A 21,429-nucleotide genomic window follows, 5' to 3' on the forward strand; every position below is an offset into this window, starting at 1 on the left:
ACAGCCAACCCAATTACAAAATGGGAAAAAGACTTGAACAGACACCTATCAGAAGAGGAAATACAAATGGCCAAAAGGCACATGAAGAGATGCTCAATGTCCCTGGCCATTAGAGAAATGCAAATCAAAACCACAATGAGATATCATCTCACACCCACCAGAATGGCCATTATCAACAAAACAGAAAATGACAAGTGCTGGAGAGGATGCGGAGAAAGAGGCACACTTATCCACTGTTGATGGGAATGTCAAAGGGTGCAACCACTGTGGAAGGCAGTTTGGCGGTTCCTCAAAAAGCTGAATATAGAATTGCCATACGACCCAGCAATACCATTGCTAGGTATCTACTCAAAGGACTTAAGGGCAAAGACACAAACGGACATTTGCACACCAATGTTTATAGCAGCGTTATTTACAATTGCAAAGAGATGGAAACAGCCGAAATCTCCATCAACAGAAGAGTGGCTAAACAAACTGTGGTATATACATACGATGGAATACTATGCAGCTTTAAGACAGGATAAACTTATGAAGCATGTAATAACATGGATGGACCTAGAGAACATTATGCTGAGTGAGTCTAGCCAAAAACTAAAGGACAAATACTGTATGGTCCCACTGATGTGAACAGACATTCGAGAATAAATCTGGAATATGTCCTTGATAACAGAGTCCAGCAGGAGGTAGAAACAGGGTAAGATAATGGCCAATTGGAGTTGAAGGGATACAGACAGTGTAACAGGACTAGATACAAAAACTCAAAAATGGACAGCACAATAATACCTAATTGTAAAGTAATCATGTTAAAACACTGAATGAAGCTGCATCTGAGCTATAGGTTTTTGTTTTGTTTTGTGTTGTTTTGTTTTGATTTTACTATTATTACTTTTATTTTTTTCTCTATATTAACATTCTCTATCTTTTTCGGTTATGTTGCTAGTTCTTCTAAACCAATGCATATGTACTAAGAAATGATGATCATGCATCTATGTGATGATGTTAAGAATTAATGATTGCATATGTAGAATGGTATGATCTCTAAATGTTGGGTTAATTTCTTTTTTTCCGTTAATTAAAAAAAAAAAAAAAAAGAGAAGGGATAATTGGAGCTGAAGGGATACAGACTGTACAACGGGACTGGATATAAAAACTCAGAAATGGACAGCACAATACTACCCAATTGTAATGCAATTATGTTAAAACACTGAATGAAGCTGCATGTGAGGTATAGGTTTTTTGTTTTTGTTTTGTTTTTTTTTTCTTTCTATTATTGTTTTAATTCTTATTCTGTTGTCTTTTTATTTCTTTTTCTAAATCGATGCAAATGTACTAAGAAATGATGAATATGCAACTATGTGATGTTATTAAGAATTACTGATTGTACATGTAGATTGGAAGGATTTCTAATTGTTTTGTTAATTCTTTTTTTAATTAATAAAAAAAAAAGAAAAAAAAATACACATTTCAGCAAATAAGATATAGGAATAGCCCAAAAGAACATGAAAAGACCCTCAACATCATTAGCCATTAGAGAAAAGAAACTCAAAACTACGAGACACCACTTCATACATAAAAGGATGGCTATCATTTAAAAAGTGAAAAACAGGTGTTGGCAAGGACGTGGAGAAAGAGGAACTTGTACAATACTGGTGGGATTCTAAAGCGGTGACGCTGCTGTGGAGAAAAGCTGAGCAGCTCCTCAAAAAGTTACATGCAGCATTTCCAGATGACCTGGCAATTCCACTCCAAGGTACAGACCCAAAAGAACTGAAGCAAGAATGCAAAGAGATACTAGCCAACCAACGTTCACAGCAGCATTATTCACAGTAGTCAAAATTTAGAAACGACGCATGTGCACATCAACAGATGAGTGGATACACAAAATACGGCACGTTATATAATGGAATACTATATTTGGCTGTAAGAAGAAATTAATTCCTGAGACGTGCTGCAACATAGATAGAGCGTGAAAGCATTATGTTGAGTGAAATAAGCAAGGTACATAAGGACAAATACTGTATATATTTGGAAACAGAGAGCAGACTAGAGGTAACCTGGGAACGGGGGTGGTGGTGGTTGCTTGGTTAGTGTAGTGTTTGTAAACTGTGAATATATATATTTTTTAATTAAAACAACAAAAATGCAAAACACACTCCTTGTCAAATCTATCGAAACCCAAGTATGGTGACCCCTGCCTGGGTCTGTGAGAGAGGAACAGCACCCACGCCCCGCGCACCTCAGCTCCTGGATGGAGGCCTCCCGCGCGCACTCCTCCACCACGAGGTCCGCCAACTCTGCAGCCAGGCCCTGGCTCAGCTGGGTCAACACCTGCTCTCGCTCTCGTTTCCGCCTAAGCGCAGGAAAAAGGCAGGGTCATGCCCATGGACACAGAGTAAGCACTGCCCACCAACGCATGGTGGGTGGGCTGGGGGCCCAGCATCCAGTGCCCACACCTCAGGCCATGACACTGTCGCGAGCACAGCTGGGCAGTGACTCACCTCTCCTCGTCTGCCCGCTGCCTCTCAGCGGTCACCTCTTCAGTTGCGACATGCCGCAAGATGGCAGTGGTCGTGGCCGCGAGCAGCTCTTCCACGGCGGCACTGGAAACACTGATAGAGCAGAAAGGTCAAGAACACGCACACCACATAACCACCTACCAACACTGGCAAGGAGGAAAAAACTTAGGCGGGTTTTGGCGTAAAAATTAAGCCCATGGAAATCAGTTACTTTTAGTTCCAAAAAATGAGAAGTATGTGTCTAATTTGAGGATAAAAACACAAGAATGCATGAAAGAACCCCTGAACAGGACGATACTTCCGTGTAAGCTCCATTTAAACAGATGAAATAATAACACCTTTGCTAATCACTGTAAAGCTCATGTATACTGAGATTTTATAAAATGTTTAAAACCCTTGAGTTACAGGGTTACAGAATCTGACTTACAGAATTTATTAGATTTATTAGGCTTATAAAAGTTGTTTAAGAGCTTAGAAATGCAGAAAGACTAGAAGATTAACAGAGTCACAAGAAACAGACATTTTACCCTGGAAAACATGGCCTGTGACACCCGAGGAAGTCTCACCATGTGGGTGTGCTCACTACAGACCGAGAGGCAGCACCTGCTGCCGGGGCCAGCACTCACCCCAGCGCGGTGGCGGCATAAGCTGCCCCAAGGGCGCTGACCTCCTCGCAGTCCTGCCGCAGAACCTCCTGGATGAGCTCGTCCACCAGCTGCATGAGGTCCTGTGGACAGAAGGGCATGGTCAGGGCTGCCAGCGGCACTTATACCGCACCCAGTGCAGACTGAGCATGTCCAGGGACGTCGAGTCCAGCCAGCGGAGACCACAGCTCGGTCCAACCGCAACAGCATCCAAGATCTCAGAGAACTGCAAGAGCATCTGCCCCGGCCACAGAGAGCCCCTGCTGGCCCCCCCCCCACCAGGTCCCCCTACACCAGGTTCTCCCCCAACCAGATCCCCCTCCCCGATACCCCCCACCACGACCCCCCACCATGTGCCCCAACCGATACCTCCACACCAGGTGCCCTGCCCAGTCCCCTCCATATCATCCCCACCTGATACCTCCAAACCAGGTCCCCCGCCCAATCCCCCCCCACCATGTCCCCCACCCACTACCCGCTCTACCATGTGCCCCACCCGGTTCCCTCCACAGGTTCCCCCCCATACCCCCCACCAGGGGCCCCACCTGATCCTCCCCACCTGGACCCCTCCAATAGGTGCCCCATCCAATACTCCCCAAAACCAGGCCCCCCACCCAGGGTTCTACTGCCCAGCCTCGGGGAAGGCCTGCTGACAACGGGCTTAAGGTGCTCTAAGAACTCCTGTCCGGTCTTCCAGAGGGACGAGGGACCTGCACCTGCTTGACCAGGCCAGCAGATGGCCCCACCTTCCCTTCCCATCCACCGCCCCGGGACCCTGACTCCCAGTACTCAACCGAGTGGTCGAAGCCCTGGCTGCGCAGCAGGGCACACAGTGTTGACCAGAACCCCACATGTAACCCCACAAGGGCCTGTGGTGACCTAACGTGAGCCCTTGTGTCCACTGGCTCTTCCAGCGGCCAGGAGCCACGAGGATGGATGGAGACCAAAGGAGGGGTTGCTGCTTTGATGGCAGGCGCGTCGTGAGCTGCTCTGGCCTCACGTCTCTTTGAGCTTGAGACATGTGGCCGGTCACCCCCCACCCCCCGGTCTGCTGGAAGAGCTGGCCCTACCACACGCACGTGGGAGGTTATGGGGAGCAAGAATGGGGAGCGCTCAGGTGGGGCAGGGAGCACTTTACACAGCCAACGTTTGTGCTTGGTGCCTTCGGACCACTCTCCAACGCTTCTGAACAAGACATGGGGAAGGAGAGAGCCACTTCCCTCAGCGTCTCAGGAACCTTGTCGGAAATAGGAAGGGCCCCAGCTATGTGCACCCAACAGTGTGGCCTGGCCAAGAAGCCACAGCCCTTCACTGGTGAGGCACCCCAACGTTCCAGTAAGCACCAGGTGCGACAGGCGTAAACGCTGCGGAGGCCGGCCCCCACGGCCCCTAACCCCAACCCCAAAGCACCTCACCGTGTCAGAGCACGCAGGCACAGGCTCTGGAGGAGGGCGTTCGGACTGCGCAGGGCACGGGAGGAAGCTGGGTGCTGGGGACGTTGCCAAGGACGGCAAGTGCAGGGCTGGGGCTGGCAGAAGCCCAGGGGCAGGAGGCAGCTGTGGAGGGGGCACTGGTGGGGACACGTCTGGGCCTGCGCTGCCCTCCTCGCTTCTGCTGCCACCTGAAAGGAAACACACAGGTAACATGGGCAGTTGGCTGTCCAGCAGGGACAGCCCTAGTGCCCAGAGGACCCCAGGACAGGCCTGGGAGACCACGGGGCCTGGGGAGGCTGTGTGGGAACAAGCGGCACAGGGAAGGGCACTGTGGCAGCGGGGAGGCGAAGGGAGGGCTGCAGGCAGAGGCACTCGAGCCCCCCACAACACGAAGGCGCCCTCACCTGCTGGCTCCACGCCAGACCTGTGGGGGCTGGCGGTGCGCTCTGTGGCCATGCTCTCCCCGACATACTTGTTCTGGGCGGTGAAGCTGCACACGGGGGTGTGACGAGGGACGGGAGGCGACGGGCCCCCGTTCACAACCTCTCCAACAGACACCGTGAGCTTCTTGGCAATGAAGCCCGACTTCTTGGTCTTGGATAAACCCTCTGGCTCCAAGAACGCTGACCGGTTTAACTCAACACAGCTACCCAAACCAAAACAGATATCCACAGGGCGTTACACAAGTCGAAGCTTTTCTTCGCCTTCTAAATGCCCATCAGCACTGCTAGCCAAAGCCCCCCAGGTTCAAAGAATAAGTCTCCTGTCACTGTGCCACAGGCTGTTTGTAAATCAGGACAAGCACCAAAAGCCACCCTGGCGGCCAAGACCCGCCTGGTACCGTCTTGATGGCGCTGGAACCACCTGGTGACAACCTCAGCAACCAACAGGGTGCTGCTGACACACTCCTGTCAGGCCTGCTGCCAGGTGCGTCCCAAACCTGCCACGTTTCCATGAAGACAGACAGTATTCCTGTGCGTGCAAAGAAACAGACATGCTGGGCGGAAGGGGTGAGACATACTGGGGGAGGGGATGATGAAGATACACTGAGAGGGTGATGAGGATGCATGCACTGGGAGGAGGAGTGATGCACGGGTGAGGAGTGATGCACGGGGGAGGGGTGATACATGGGGGAGGGGTGATGCATGGAGTGGGTGAGGGGAAGGGATGATGCACGGGGGAGGGTGATGCACAGGGGAGGGTGATGCACGGCGCAGGGGTGATGCACGGAGGAGGGGTGATGCTCGGGGGAGGGGTAATGCACCGGGGAGGGATGATATACGGGGGAAGGATGATGTACGGGGGAGGGGTGATGTACAGGGGGAGGGGTAGTGGACATCTAATTCGGGTTCTAGTTCCCACACAGTTGCTGGTTAATGTGGAGGGACCCAGAAAAGGCCACTGTGGCTGCAGGGGGAGGAGAACTCGACACAGGATGAAACGGGGTTATTTTGGGGGAAGAGCACTCTTAGGCCTTGTCAGGTCCTCATAAGGTTAGAGTCCCAGCGGGGGCAGAGGCCTGGCCTGCAGGCTGTCACAGCACCCCACGGGTACCGCGGGAGGAAGGCCCTGGAGTACTCCTCAACTGACCTGGGCAGCCCCGCAGCCCTGAGCCTGGGTGCACTAGACCTCCCGCCCGCCATCAGCGGCAGCTCTGTTTGCAGCCTTACCCGTCGGAGACTGTCAGCCCATGGAGGCTGACGAACTCGGCTGCTTCCTCCACGCCTTGGAACAGCAGCATGCGCACCAGGCCGTCGAGGGGGAAGCCGGTGGAGCGCTGCGTGCTCACCGTGTAAGCAATGTTGAGGGCCCGCAGAGCGTCTCTGCGGATCTGCGAGGAGCAAAGCCAAACAAGGAGCCCATCAGACACAGCGACCGTCCGGCTGAGACCATGGAACTGGTGGGTGCCAGGGTGGGGCCTCTGGAAACTTCAGGAGCTTCAGGCCATTCACACAGCCAGCTGGTGCCCAGAGCATGTGCCAAGCAAATATCTTACACAGAAAGCTGAGGCATGAAGCTCTGTCACGTGGACAAAGGCAATGAAGGGAAAAGGGGGCGCCTCTGCTCAGCCTCAGGCAGCCCTCCTCCCATATCCTTCTCAGTGACCTGGCCAGGGGCTGGTTAAGTAGATCCAAGTTGCAGGGGCTGGAGAGCTGACTGCGGAAAATCTGAGCCTGAAAGAGTCTACCCTCTGTGCCCAAGCTCCAGGGGAGATGAACCTCCCTCTGACTGGGTAACCATGGAGCAAAGCAGGTACACAGCCACAAACATGACTTAGAAAGTCACTGATGTGGATTCAGCACGATCAGGCTCAACCAGACAATCCAGATTAAGAATATACAGATCTCCAAGTTAGGCATTTTGCATATGATGTGGGACTTTCTCCTTCTTGGGCTCTTCATTTCATGCAAACTGATGGTGCTAACCACATCACACCATTCTAAAGCGATTTATTTTGCTGAACCCCAAGGACATTGCCTTTTCCGGCAGTGATGGCAGTGCCAGCACCCTGTGAGATGGAAACCACCGGTCACCCCTCAGGGGCTGTTACAAAGGCTCCACCAGGCTGTGGCCTGCTGAGATGCTCCTGGGACAGGGAAGCGTGTCATGAGCTCTGCAAGTGCTGCCGGGTGACCCACCTGGCTAAAGTAGCAATGCAGGAGACACGCATTCAGATACGAAGCCGCCTGGACCAGCTTGAAAAACCTCACGAAGTTGTTACTGTTCAGGGCGGCAAAGGCCTGCACAGCCAGCTTGACCTCAGGGGAGTTCCGGACGGCGGGGCGGAGCTGCTGCACTTCTCTGCACATTAGGAGAGGGGGGACTTAGAGGGGAAAGAGAGCTGCTTTATTTCCAATCACACAAAATTTATAAGAAAACACATCTGCTTAAAAAGCTAGATTTCAATCATATAGAGGAAGGGTCTAAAGGGTGAAATGTGCCATCATAGTCTTTGTTTACTAACCTCACAGTTGTCACTCTGAGGCTGGACTGGTAGAAAAAGCTTTTCTTTAAAAAGTGATAAATACAGTAAATAAATTCAAACAGCAATTTGGGAATCAATTACCAAAGACTGACTACTTATTAAACCAACTGTACATGAAGACAAAGGTGAAGAAACTGAAGAGAACGCAGCTCTTTTTGTGTGGAAATAAACTCTGACTTGATTCCTAATAGATCTTTTACTGACGACACATGGAGCCCAAAGAATCCTCTATTTGTACTTCTCATCATAAATTTCTACTTATTTTTCAGATCATGGTTTAAATGCATTCATTTTTTAAATTTCAACCCTTAACATTTTTGTTTCATGCGCTATTTTCCCTCTCCGAAGGTGAAGCTCTCTGACGAACCACCTGGAAACTGCAGCATCGCCGCACTGGGCCGGCCCAGCCTGGCCTGCGCACCCCGTGTGCTGTAGGGAAGGCTACTTCCCGTCTTCTCACACGACAAGTGCAACTCCTGGGAACCCACAAGCTGGCATCACACCTCCCCACCCTGCCAGGCCCACACCAAGGGTCCCGACGGCTACCATCTCAACCCCATGCACGCAGTAGCTCGCTCTTCTCTGAGCCCCTTCGTGCACGGGCAGTACCCGCATGGCTCACCTGAGGATGTCCCCCTTGTTGAGATGCAGCAGGACGTTGTAGCCCTGGAACTCGGCCTCGCTGGAGCAGAGCACGCCCCTGCCCCGCAGGTCCTGGTACATCTCCTTCAGGCTCTGCAGGCACTTGGTCATGTTCTCCTTATTGATCCTGGCGTCGAAGGAGGACATGGGCTCCTCGCACAGGAAGTGGGCGCAGTGGATGTGGAACCGGGCACACTTCTCGATCAGGGACACCGTGAGGGGGTCGCAGAGGCGCTGCTGAGTGATGTCCTGGCCACGAGCGAGGGGGAGGTTACACGGACACACAGAGCATCAGGCACACATGCATGCCACGTACACTGGTGAACAGACACCTGGTGTGCACACACTACATACACATGCCCACCATGCACACACACAAACCTCAGGCATCTTGTGCACACGCCCTGCACACACACACCTTACACACACGTCTCATACACACGCACACATCACACATACACATGCTCCCAGACACAGAGAGCCGACTGTTAGGAAATCACGCTCCTGGCCTAAATCCCTCATATTTCCACTTAAAACAAAGCTCAAAGCACATGTCATGGAATCTGTGAAGCTTTTAGAGGACAGGACTCTTGTGACAGGTGAACTACAGCTGAGGAAAGTGAGGAAATGGCCGATCCCGACGTGGACTCAGGTGTGCCCCAGCGCTCCTGCCTGGAGGTGCTGATACCTTCCGAATGCCCCGCGTCCGGTTCCACACGAAGTCGTACCAGTCCCGCAGGCTGCCCTCCCTCTGGTCCATGATCTGGGCCACGAGGTAGTCCATGGTCCTGCGCAGCACCGCCGGGGGCCGCAGCTCGTGCGGCAGGGGCTCCTCCTGGTCGGCCGAGGACCGGCTGTACTCCTTCACAGCCGCGGCATGGTCCACCTAGGGGAGGAGTCAAGTGGGTCCGGGAAGCTCTGGAACGTCTCCACACGCCCCTCAGACGCTTCTCCGGGGGCGCGGGCTGCTCTGGGCTCAGCACCCTAACTCCCACGGGCGCCTTCCAACCCTCAGTGCCCGGGGATTGGGTCACTCTGCCCCGATGCCATGTACACCACGTACTGTGCCTCGTGCCTGCCAGAGGCAGGCCATGCATAAGACATGGAGACGGGAGCGAAAAAGAGCAGTTAGGTGAAGAGATGGCTTTGGGGGGGGGGGGGGAGAAGCTTCTACTTTTTCCCCATTTCCCCCCACAAATATGTGAAGGAATAAAGCAGCAGCAAGGAGGGAGGAGAGGAAGAAGTGCCAGGAATTGGTGCCTCCACCCAAACACCTGTATTTCAGAACTCGTGTCTTGGGGAATGCTGTGCAAAAACACAGTGAAGAGCCAGCAGCCTCCACCCTCCACCCCCAGATGTCTGGCAGCTGCAACCTGGCCTCCTGGTGCAGCTGCCACGGCAGGGGGTTGGGGTGGGGAGGTAGCGTAAGGACCAAAACCTCCCAAACCTGGGAGGGACGGTCTGATCGCCAATGCTGCCTGGGGGCCAGCGTGGAGGGTGGCCGCTGCTTCCAGCCCACCAGAGGGAAGCAGCAGAGGTGTCCTCAGTGAGGCAGAGCCTCTTTCCTTTGTTCTCTCTTTCATTCTTTTCATCTTCCCTTTCCACATAGGGGCGCAAAAATAGTGCAGATGAGTCAAAAAACCAACAGTTCTAGCTCTCAATAAGGGAAAAAAAACAGCTATTCTAGACAGGGAGAATTAGATTTCTGGAGTTACAACCACCTAATACTAAGAATGCCCAGATTTCAACATAAAGTTACAAGATACACAAAGACACAGGAAAGCGTGGCCCATTTTCAGGAAAAAAATTATTTACCAGGAACTATCCCTGAGAAAGCTCACACATTAGAGCTATCAGTCAAAGACATTAAATCAACTTTCAGAATTATTCAGGCAAAACTTAAATGAAATGAGGAAAACATTGTCTGAAAAAAAAAAGCAAAGATGTAGAAATTATGAAAAGGAACCCAAACAGAAACTATGTAGCTGAAAAAATATAATAAGTGAAATAAAAAACTCACTAGAAGGGTTTCCCAGCAGATCTGAACAGGTGTAAGAAAGGACCTGTTAACCTGAAAATGAAAATTGAAATTCTCCAGTGGTTGAAGCAGAAAGAAAGAAGAGTATGAAGAAAAATGGACATACTGGAAGGTCTCTGGAGCATCACCATGCGTTCCAACATAAGCAGCCCCTGACTCACAAAATGACAAGACAGAGAGAAATGGGCACAATGAGCATTTGAAAAATACTGGCCCAGAACTTCCCAAATCTGATGAAAAACAAGAATACACACATCCAAGAGACTCCAATTCCAAGGAGGATATAGTCAAAGAGATACACAATAAGACACATTTCAGTGAAATGTCCAAATCTGAAGACAGAGAATTTTGAAGGCAGCAGGAGACTTCTCACTTACAAGAGATCCTCAATAAGATTAAAAGCTGATTCCTCATCAGAAACCATAGACCAGAAAGTGGATGGACAGCATATTTGATGTCCTTAAGGAAAAAACCCGTCAACCAAATATTCTATATCTGGCAAAATTACCCTATATGAATGAGGGAGAAATAAAGATATTTACAGATAAAAGCTGAAGTAGTTCATTATCAGAAGACCAGCCCTACAAAAGTGCCAAAGGGAGTACTTTGGCTAAAATAAAATAAAAGACCATGAGAGAGTTAATGCAATGCTATATACAATAGAGAACACTAGTAAAAGTAGTTACATAGGTAAATACACATTCCTTTATTATTGTACTTTTGGTTTAAAACTGCTTCCCTCCCAGAAGGCTTTAAGCCTTCTTTTAAAGGCAAATGTGTTAAACAATAAAGTCCATGCCAGTGGCTATATGAGATACGAAGAGGTCATCTGACTCAATAATAAAGAGGGAGGGAGGGAGGTTGTGCTGGTTTGAAAGGATGTTATGTCCCCCAGAAAATCTAATTAGGATTAGATTTAATCCTAATCTCATTTTGTAAAAGCAGTTGTTTCTTCTAATCCCTATTCAGTACCGCATGCTTGAAACTGTAATTAGATCATCTCCCCGGAGATGTGATTTAATCAAGAGTGGTTGTTAAGCTGGATTAGGTGACGACATGTCTCCACCCATTCAAGTTGGTCTTGATTAGTTTCTGAAGTCCTATAAAAGAGGAAACATTTTGGAGAATAAGAGATCTGGAGAGAGCAGAGAATGCTGCAGCACCACCACGATGCAGAGAGTCCACGAGCCAGTGACCTCTGGAGATGAAGAAGGAAAACGCCTCCCAGGGAGCTTCATGAAACTAAAAGCCAGGAGAGAGAGCTAGCAGATGACGCCATGTTTGCCATGTGCCCTTCCAGATGAGAGAGAAGCCCTGACTGTGTTCGTCATGTGCCCTTCTCACTTGAGAGAGAAACCCTGAACTTCACTGGCCTTCTTGAACCAAGGTATCTTTACAGGGATGCCTTTGATTGGACATTTCTATAGGCTTGTTGTAACTGGCAGATTTTCTCAGCCTTAGAACTGTAAACTAGCAACTCATTAAATTCTCTTTTTTAAAGGCCACTCTGTTTCTGGTATATTGCATTCCGGCAGCTAGCAAACTAGAACAGAGGTATATAGGCATAAAGAGTTTGTATGCCACAGAAACTAACTTGCTACTACTCAAGCTAGGTTATTAGTTTAAGATGTTAACTACAATCACAGAAGTAAACAAGTCTAAGAAAACGAAATTACAGAGAAAACGAAAGGAGAAGGGAATAAAAAAGCTACTCTACAAAACATCTAGAAGACATCATGTTGAGAGAAATAAGCCAAACACTAAAGTATGAATACAGTATGATTTCATTTATATGAAATACTAACAATAAGCAAATTTATAGAGTCATAAAGCAGAATACTAGTTACCAGGTAAATAGGAGAATGAGGAATTTTTGTTCATTGTTTAATGAGTACGAGTTTGAAATGATGAAAATGTTCAGGAAATCAAGTCGTGATAATTGCTACACAATAGTTCTGATGTACTTGATGTCACAGAACAGCACATTTAAAAATTATTGAAATTACCTTTATACGTTATGCATATTTTAACTACAATTTTTTAAAAATCAAGACTGAGGTACTTCAGGGTTCCATCCTCCCTCTAGACTTTTAACAACCAACAAGAATGGGCAGAGCAATCCTTCTCAAAGCACCAGAAACCAGTTAAAGGACTGCAGTGACTGGTGAGACCAAACTAAGAAAAAGGCCACATAAGAGCAGTGGGCCCGAGGCCCAGCCTCTCCAGAACATCAACCAGTTCCAGCCCCCTGTCCCCCATTATCAACAGCCCTTCCAACATGAAAAAGGTAGAATGGGCACTGCCCAAAGACCCCTAAGAGTGGGAGAAAGATCAAAGAAGAAGGAGAACTTATACCAGAGAAGACAGGACTTAACAAACGAGTATGACTGTTGAATCACTGTATCGGTATTTCTTCTAGTCTCCAGTGGCTTAGAACAGCAAGCAGGTAAAACCTGAACGCATGGAACTGCAACCTGACTGAACTTTGAAATCTGTTCTACAACAGTTTGTTAAAATGTACTTTGAAGCTTACTGCTTTTTTGTATATATATTTTTCACACTTGAAAGTAAAAAAAGAAAGAGTGGAGGAGAACGTTTGGAGCCTGATGCCCTCTGGCGCAGACCCCTGGTTCCGGCTCTGGAGAGCAGGGGAGCCTGCCCAGTAGTCTGGTGGCTCGAGGGACCCACTGTCCCAGAACCCGCTCTGCGTGGGGGGTGGCTCCCCTACAGGTTGCTTGGTCATAAAGTCAAGTGGCTGCCTATAAAAACACCGCAGGGAGAGGACAGGAACTGAAGCATGCAGGCAGAATTAACGAGGCATTAGAGCATCTACGTTGGTACAAAGTTCTGGGGAAATAATTAGAGAACACTTATTGACACATGTTCAAGAACCTCAAGAAAGGTCAGTTCCTGGGATGCAGCAATTTAATTCTTAAAATCCTGTCCATGAAAATAATCTAAAACATCATAAAAGCATGACACAATACGTCCAACATCACTGTTAATAAAACTGGGAAATTAGATAAAACCTATCTAGTGATGGGGAAATGGGCAATTTCAACAGTGACACTATCAAATAATATGCCACAATTTAAAATGCTCAGAGAGTTTATCAAGGAGACAGAATTTGGGCCTATAGGTCATTATTCTGTTAAGCGCCTATTTATAAACTTTCTCTCTCTTTGAAATCTTGGTGTCTAAGAAATTGGTCATTTGAGTGCATCAGGCAGAAGAATCCACGGCCCTTGCCTGGTAGCAATTTGATGACCCTCCAACGGGATGGACGCCCGAGGCTCTGGAGCCCAGCAGAGCAGGTAGACCAGGGGGCCGAGCCCTCTGCGGCCGCGGGTCTGCATTTAGTCTAGGGGTCGGCAGCCAAGACTCTCCATCCTGCCAGCCCTCCAGAGATTTTTGGTGCCTTAAGAAGCTTCAAAGAGAGAAACCGTTTCCAGTTTCACATCCAGACATCCGACTGGGTGAGTGGGTCAGCAGGGAAGTATTGGATCAGGGAATACATATGGCGCTTCGAGTCCCGTGGACGCGGCTCTAAGACCTGGCCACGCTTCCAGAACAACCCCTTTGCTCCGACCTCTGCACCTGCTTCCTGGGCCCCACGCTGTATGGGGTTTAAAGCCCTGACAAAAATTTGTCTGTTGAGTATAGTCCTTAAAAAATGAGTAATCCGGGCGGGCCGCGGTGGCTCAGCGGGCAAAGTGCTTGCCTGCTATGCCGGAGGACCTCGGTTCGATTCCCGGCCCCAGCCCATGTAACAAAAACGGAGAAACAGAATACAATAAAACAAGAAAATGTTTAAAAATGTTTCCCTTTCTTCCTTCCTTCCTTCCTTCTATCCTTCCTTCCTTCTCTCTGTCTTTCCTTTAAAAAAAAAAAAAAAAAAAAAAAAAAAAAAAATGAGTAATCCAATAATTAATTAATATTTAATGAAATTAAGTAGGCCTGTTTAAGTTCTAGCCGGTGTGTTACCTAGGTATATAAGAGCTTAATGCTTGTTTAATTGTTAGTGTTAAGTGTTTAATGCCTGTTTAATTGTTAGTAGGTAAGTCCAGTCTACTTATTAATTGGTGCGTTACTTGAGTATAAGTGTTGTGTCTTTTTAAATTTGTTAGTTGGTATGTCCCTGCATTTGTATTGGTCAAATGTCCCTAAGTGGTTACTGATAACAGAAATTCTTTAAAAAGGAAATCTTTGGGATATACTGAAAATTGAAAATATTTCCATTATGAGTCTATAAAAAAGCGTTTATTTGTGTAGCATAATCTGGCCTCAAAACGATTTAAAATGAAAATACTACCATTAAAGTTAAAATTAAAGATTAACAGTTAAAATTGCTCTGCAAAAAAGGTAAACATGGGATATTATATTCAATCCATTTTTGTCCCTCTAAAAAGTATTTGTTTCTTGTGTAAGTAACTTCCAGTTTGTCTATCTTGTCTATTCAATGCATATTTCACACCTCTGATGCTCACACAAAGTAACAAAAATTCTTTAAGAAAAAGCCCTATTGGAAATGCTTAAGAAATAAATAGGTGGTTTATATAAATTTTATAATAAATTGGTACTTCTGAAGTAAAAGAGAAAAAACCTGACCAGCAAGATTAAAAAGCATTAGTTTTATAATTACTGTAAACAAAAACAGACATTAGATAGTAACCACCTCTAGAATTTCCTTAAGGAAGCAGAAAGCTGCCAAAGGGCTGCCTCTGGAAAAAACAAAGACCTTTTCCAATTGTCCTGGTAACAGCTTTTACTAAAATAAATCTAATAATTGGAAATAGTTAAAGAAGCAAGAGGGGCTCCCAATTTCATAAGCCAAGGCCTCTCAATCTTAAGGCTTCCCCTTATGAAACTTATTTCTGTAATAGAAACTGAACCTACTTATAATTGGTACCTAAGAGTCATCTTCAGGGAACGTCTGCTGTTGCTCAAACATGGTCTGTCTCTAAGCCAAAGTCTGACCTTCCCCCTTTGTGGGACATAATTTCCAGGGGTGTAAGTTTGGCCCTGGCATCGTGGGACATCACTCGCCCTGGCATCGCAGGACATAAGTCCCAAGGATAACCTGGTTCTGGCATCGTAGATAAACTGACCAAAAGCGTAAAAAGAGAGTTTCAATGGCTGAGATTTCAAGTGGACTCGAGAGGACATTCTGAAGGCTATTCTTATGTAAGTTTCAGTCAGATATTATAAACTGCCATGATATGGTAAACCCCAACCAACAGTATTCTTGGAAACACTGAAAAATACCCTGGGCTCTATGAAATTTTACTTATGAAGTTTCTCAGAGACTTAAGACCTACAGATTGTTCCAATGCTAGAGATGCTCCGAAGCAAAGGAATACCAGATGCTCCAAGAACACCCAGTTTCATCCATTCATCCCTCTGCCCCTTAAGGATAATGCCCCTTTTCAGCCTTGAGGCAGTTAGAAGAGTTGCCCAGATATCCCGTAAGATTGAGAGACAATTATCAAATGAGAGGGAGGAATTGCAACTGAGAAATTTGGATTTAAGGTATGATTTTGATTACTGAATTATTATATAGATGCTCCTTTTTGCTTTCTAGTATGTTGGAGTAGACAGAGGGAAATACCTGACATCTGTGAACTGTAATTCAGCTGTCTTGATCTTTGATGATGATTATACAGCCGTTATCTTGTACCCTTGTGATTATAAAAATCTTGTGACTGACCTCACCTGTATTCATTTATCCAGTTTTTCAACTTTAGACTCTTGCTGTGCTGGTTTGAAAATATTATGTAACCCCAGAAAAGGCATGTTTTAATCCTGATTCAATCTTGTGAGAGCAGCCCTTTCTTTTAATCTTAACTCAAGACCACAGGTTAGAAGCCTTTGATCAGATTATCTCCACTAAGATGTGGCATGCCCAATTGTGGGTGTGGCCTTGAATAAGATGGAGATGTGACTCCACCCATTCCAGGTAGTTTGTGATTAGTTTACTGGAATCCGTTAAGAGAGGAAACATTTTGGAGAGAGCAGAGCTGACAGAAACAGCAGAAGCTTCAGAGCCAACAGAGAAAGCAGATATAGATGCTTGGAGAACAGAAACTTCAGCGAACAGAGACACAGATGTCTGGAGATGCCTCACCATCATGAGGTGTTAAGCAAGCCAGAACCTGGAGAGAGCCAAGGGAAGCCATGAGATGAAAGCCAGCCCTGGAGAAGCAAAGTGAGGAACCCCCACAGGAACAGAGGCTGAAAGTTAACCCAGCCCAGAAGCAAGGGACCACCAGATGCCAGCCACATGACTACCCAGCTGACAGAAGGGCTCCTGACCCATCGGCCTTCCTTGAATTAAGGTATCTTTCCTAGATGCCTTAGTTTGGACATTTTCATAGGCTTAGAACTGTAAAGTTATAACTTATTACATTCCTTTTTAAAGCTGCTCCATTTCTGGTATATTCCATTCTGGCAGTTTGCAAACTAACACACTTGTGATCTCTAAAGACAGGTCCTGGATCAGTCCAGAACTAACCCACCCCAAGTCCAAAGTTATCCTGATAACTGAAGCTGGATCTAACCAAAACGGGCCTGCCGGATATGTGCAGTAGCTTAAACTTTAACCTACAAGTCACCTGGACCTCACTACAATACTAAAACTCACCCCATCACATTGAGACTGCCACTTCTTTACACAGGTCCCGTGACAGGGCACATATCGACTGGGCACGCTCAGCAATCCAACCGTCATCTGGAGCCACTGCACTAATTTTCCTGAACCCTGCCCATCTTCTCTATTAAAGCTATCAGAATTACCGCATTTCGGGGAGACAGATTTTAGGCCAAAAGGCAATCTGATCTCCTGCTACATTCTAGTATTTATTTTTTCTTTGAAAAAATAAATAAATAAAATTAAAGACATTAAAAAAGAATTTATCAAGTCAAGGAAAAATGCATGATATAATTGTAATTGAAAAATTGTATGCCAAATTGTACCTATAGCCATCTCAAGCCTTCAAAAAGTAAACACAGAAAATGACAGGTATAACATTGCAAAACGAAAAAGAAAGCAACTTTAAAAATGGTTTTTAAATCTATTTTAAAAACTTCTATATATATTTTATGGTACCAGGTAGTCCAGTTACTTTGCACAAAAATTACTTATAACCATCTCACAGTTCAAGATAGTTTAACAGAATGTTAACAGCACAAATCCCTAGCACCTAAAAGCAGCAAGTACCCAAGTCAAGGACCAAGGCTTACAGCCATCAGGAAAGCAGCACCCCTGACTCCCGTGCCGCGGACACACCTGGTCTGTTCCTGGGATCATTTCGAAAGCACTCAGCTGGCTCCTCGTCTCCCGCATGTACCGCTCCTTCTCAGGACACATGTCCGGGCAGGTCCCAACAAAGGCCCTTGCTTTGTCCAGGTCGGTCCTTTTCACCCGAGCTAAAGGATGTCAAATGCAAGGGAAGCATGTTACCACACAGGTACTAAGGGTCAACTCTAAGTCCTTCTCATAATGATAAAAGGAAAAATAAAATTAAAGCAAACACCATTTGTACCAATTACAAAGGAAAATAAGGAATTTTTAAAATCAAAAGTGTTGACCCATCATGGGTGGGCAGAAGACAAAGGGTATCGGGCTCTCGGGACACCACAGGTATCTCCTGCACTGCAGTCCACAGGAGCGGGCACAGCCCCGAGTGCTCTACGCAGCCTATAAAGCTGAATGATCCCAGGTCACGCCGCAGCACACTGCTAAGTTACGAGGGTTAACTGGTTAAACGTGAACATCCATTATACACTGGTGTCTCTTGAACTGTTTTGGTATCTCACTGGTTTTCAATATAGTCTGAGTCACACAATGGAAGCGAACTGGCCCCTGAACTGAGGAAATCAGCCACTACAACTCAACCAGCCCTACCCGCCAAGGGACATGTGGCTGTTTCCAGTCTTGGCCAACACCCCCTAGGATATGAACACTTCACCCATGTGCTGGCTCATCTGCTGGACAAATTCGAGACTGAGTGCTCATGCAAAGGGGTTTGCAAGGATGGCCAAGTACCCTGCATCCTCCCCAAGTGCCTCACCAGCTTTGGGTGCTGCAGCCCAGGTGGGCAGTGCCATCTCGGCATAGCTGCAATGGGCATCTTGCACTGAGGAAGTGTCTCTCCTTGCACGTTAAGAGCCAAATTGTGAAGCTTTGCTGCAGCCTTGGAGACCCACTGCCTGTTGTCCTAGTGGGCCTTGGTCTTTTCCTTACAAACTTCTAGGATTTCTATCACTAGCTAGCTCTTTGTGGCAGGAATTTCAGATTTCTAACCCAGTTTGATATTTCTTTTTAAATTTCATTCCTGTTGATTTCTGCCAAGCAGAAAACTTGCTTTTTTGACATTTGCTTTCTAAATGCCCCAGAAATGGTCCTTTAAACTGTTTAACATGGCACGGATCAATGGTTTGTCGTTTTCTAACAAAAGTGAAATTAAACTGGAGCTCTACCTACACTATGGCATGTGTCTGCCTGTGCCCAAGAAGGGTGGGAGAAGAAAGGGGGCCCTGTCAGGAGGTGCCTTCCTGGGGGGCCCTTCCCCACGGGGGCAGCACAAGGGCCTGGTGCAAAGCGCACGCGCAGAGCCTCCCACCTTGCCGCATGATTCTGTCCCTCTGGTCAAGCAGGCGGAACTTGTCCTCTGAAGTCTCGGCCACGCAGCCCACCAAGGCGCCAAGGGAAGACACGCACACGAGACTGTCCGTGCCCTCGGCGCCCAGGTCGAAAGCGTCTCCCTCAGACTGCAGGGCCTTCAGTGCACTTGGCTTCTTCACCGGGGAGCTACAGAGAAACAAACTGGGTTCTGGTATCAGCCAGGCACTAACATCATGACCCTTCCAAGCACCTGCCTCATCTTACAGGAGTTACAGTCCTCAGAAGCTGGGACATTTTAAGCCCTGAAATGAGAATAGTGTTTAAGTCTGCAATGACTACGAACGTATTAAATTATTCACTGTGAATTTTGAAATTATTTTGAAATAACTCTTAATTAAAAAAAAAGATTGCATTTAAACAGCTAAAATGAAGATATGTACATTTTACCTCAAAGATATAAAATTCGGACTGAAAAAACACTCAACACCATAAGGAAATATCCTGCCTACCTATTTTCATGCATAGTTTTATTTTGATAGGATGTACTGAAAAGAATAGACCATCCTCTATTAGATTCCGTGCTGCCCCACTAGCTTCAACATCCTGTGAGCGTGAGTGTCCAAGAATATAGGAGATTTGGCTGAGTAACAAAAAATCAATAAATGAGCAGCTTAACTGCCAACTGCAGAATGAAAAGTGAGAAAAACAAAAAAAAATAGGCTAAAAGGCCTTAAAAAGGACTAAACAGGAGAGCTGTCAGCAGAGGGGTGGCTGCAGGAGCCTCACTGATGAGGCAGCTCTGCCATCAGCTAGACACACACTGGAAGGGGCTATTGGCACACATTAGCATAGCCAGTCATGAGTTCTAGAGTGGAAAGTTATTGGAGCATTTATATTTCAAGTGGAACTGCAGGACAGTGGTGGCAAGCTGCGGCTGCACACGCTCTGCCAGGGAGGGAGGGACACCCACCCCAGGACACACACTGTGCATGGAGCAGCACAGCATGAAGGAAACAACTCCCAGGCTGAGGTCTGTGGGGAAAGGGCCAGGGCAGTCACAGCTTCTTCGTGATCAGATTCTCCCTAAGAAAATGCTTGGATGAGCAAAAGGAAACCACAGCCCCAAATGGGGGTCTTCTCAGAAACCCAGAGCATACTGTACATGGGATATGAAAAGAAAACAAACAGGGAAACTTGCAATTTCTCATCTTACATGTAAAGAGCTTGGAAGCCGTCACTTCTATCCTAACAAGATAAAGAGGAAAAACTGAAAAAACAACTCTGCTTAGAACCAAAAAGAGAAGTGAGCGACAGGGCCAGGTGCCTCCGGGAGAGGTAAAAAGAGAGTCAGGGCCTGGAGCAGACACCCAGCAGGAGAGCCCTGCCTGCTGCGGCCTCACGCCATGGTCTCGGTGGCTCTACAATGGAGTTTGAGGTTTGAAAATCCCAGGGGACCCAGGAGCCCTGCTCAGTTTCCACTGTGAGCACCAGAGAACTCCCTCATGCTCCCAGCAGGAGGTGGAAAAAAGGGACCACAGTGAAGCAAATTCTCCTTTCCAAAGGCATACCAGACCTATCCAACCTGGATTGACCACGCTAGCCCAGGTCATGCAGGGAAGGGAAGAAAAAGTCCCCAGTCCCCTCTACACTGTCTCACCTAAGGGGAAGGGAAACAGACGGGTAATCTAAGCAAAGAGAACAAAATTCTAAAAAAGAATCTAAAGAAAATGCTAGAAAGCAAAAACACCAGCATGGAAATGAATGTCTTTGATGGGCTCATCTGTACACTGAACATGGCCAAGGGAGAATCAATGAGCTAGAAGGTATGTCAACAGAAACTTCAGAACTAAAATGCAAAGAGAAAAAAGAATGAAAATGACAGAAGAGAACATCTAAGAACTGTGAGAAGAGTGGGACAACGGCAAATCATGTAACATACAACTCATGAAGGGAATACCAGAAGGAGAAAACAGAAAGGTTAACAATTTTCTAAAATTATTGATACACACCAAACCACAGATCCAGGAAGCTCGGGGAACATCAAGCATGAAAAAGCAGAAAAAAACTACACATAAGCAGAAAATTAAAGACAAAGAGGAAATCTTGAAAGAAGCTAGAGGTAGAATGCAGGGTAAAAGATGACAGTGCAGGCACTCTAGACCTTCAGTTACTGTATGAGATGAAAGGTAGAGAGGTTTATCATGTCCAGAACCTAAATTTTCTGTAGCACATAATCTAAATCAACTTGTCTGGACAGATCATTCAAACAACCCAAACTGCTGGAGTCCAGAATGGGAACGGGGCTTTGTGTTCTCTATTGCTGAATAGAATACCAGGATCCATCTCAGACTATGGTAGACTGATAATTAAAAAGTACTGGTAAAGTCCCTTGAGGATCGGAAGAGGGGAAAATATATATATATGGGACCATTTAACTCTTCAATCTGGGAAGCCCTAGTGTGCTGATTTGAAAGGATTATGTTCCCTAGAAAAGCCATGTTTTAATCCTGATTCAATCTTGTGTTTCTTTTAATCCCTATTCAATAA

At 46.8% G+C, this 21,429-nt stretch overlaps 1 protein-coding gene across 3 annotated transcripts in view; it reads right to left on the bottom strand.

Annotated features, from left to right (window-relative positions):
• Nucleotides 1-21,429, bottom strand: part of MCM3AP (minichromosome maintenance complex component 3 associated protein) — a 67,165-nt gene that overhangs the window by 25,943 nt on the left and 19,793 nt on the right. For all 3 annotated transcript variants that reach the window (XM_077119251.1, XM_077119249.1, XM_077119252.1), the window contains exons 6-16: nt 18,881-19,068; nt 17,545-17,684; nt 8,910-9,107; nt 8,202-8,470; nt 7,233-7,395; nt 6,264-6,424; nt 4,998-5,239; nt 4,576-4,781; nt 3,143-3,243; nt 2,499-2,609; nt 2,237-2,350 (exon numbers count right to left, since the gene is read on the bottom strand). In XM_077119251.1, the coding sequence (XP_076975366.1) occupies nt 2,237-2,350; nt 2,499-2,609; nt 3,143-3,243; nt 4,576-4,781; nt 4,998-5,239; nt 6,264-6,424; nt 7,233-7,395; nt 8,202-8,470; nt 8,910-9,107; nt 17,545-17,684; nt 18,881-19,068 (1,893 nt within the window). The remainder of the gene's footprint in view (nt 1-2,236; nt 2,351-2,498; nt 2,610-3,142; nt 3,244-4,575; nt 4,782-4,997; nt 5,240-6,263; nt 6,425-7,232; nt 7,396-8,201; nt 8,471-8,909; nt 9,108-17,544; nt 17,685-18,880; nt 19,069-21,429) is intronic.

The sequence above is a fragment of the Tamandua tetradactyla genome, chromosome 10 (genome assembly GCF_023851605.1).
Source record: "Tamandua tetradactyla isolate mTamTet1 chromosome 10, mTamTet1.pri, whole genome shotgun sequence".
NCBI classification, from domain to species: domain Eukaryota; kingdom Metazoa; phylum Chordata; class Mammalia; order Pilosa; family Myrmecophagidae; genus Tamandua; species Tamandua tetradactyla.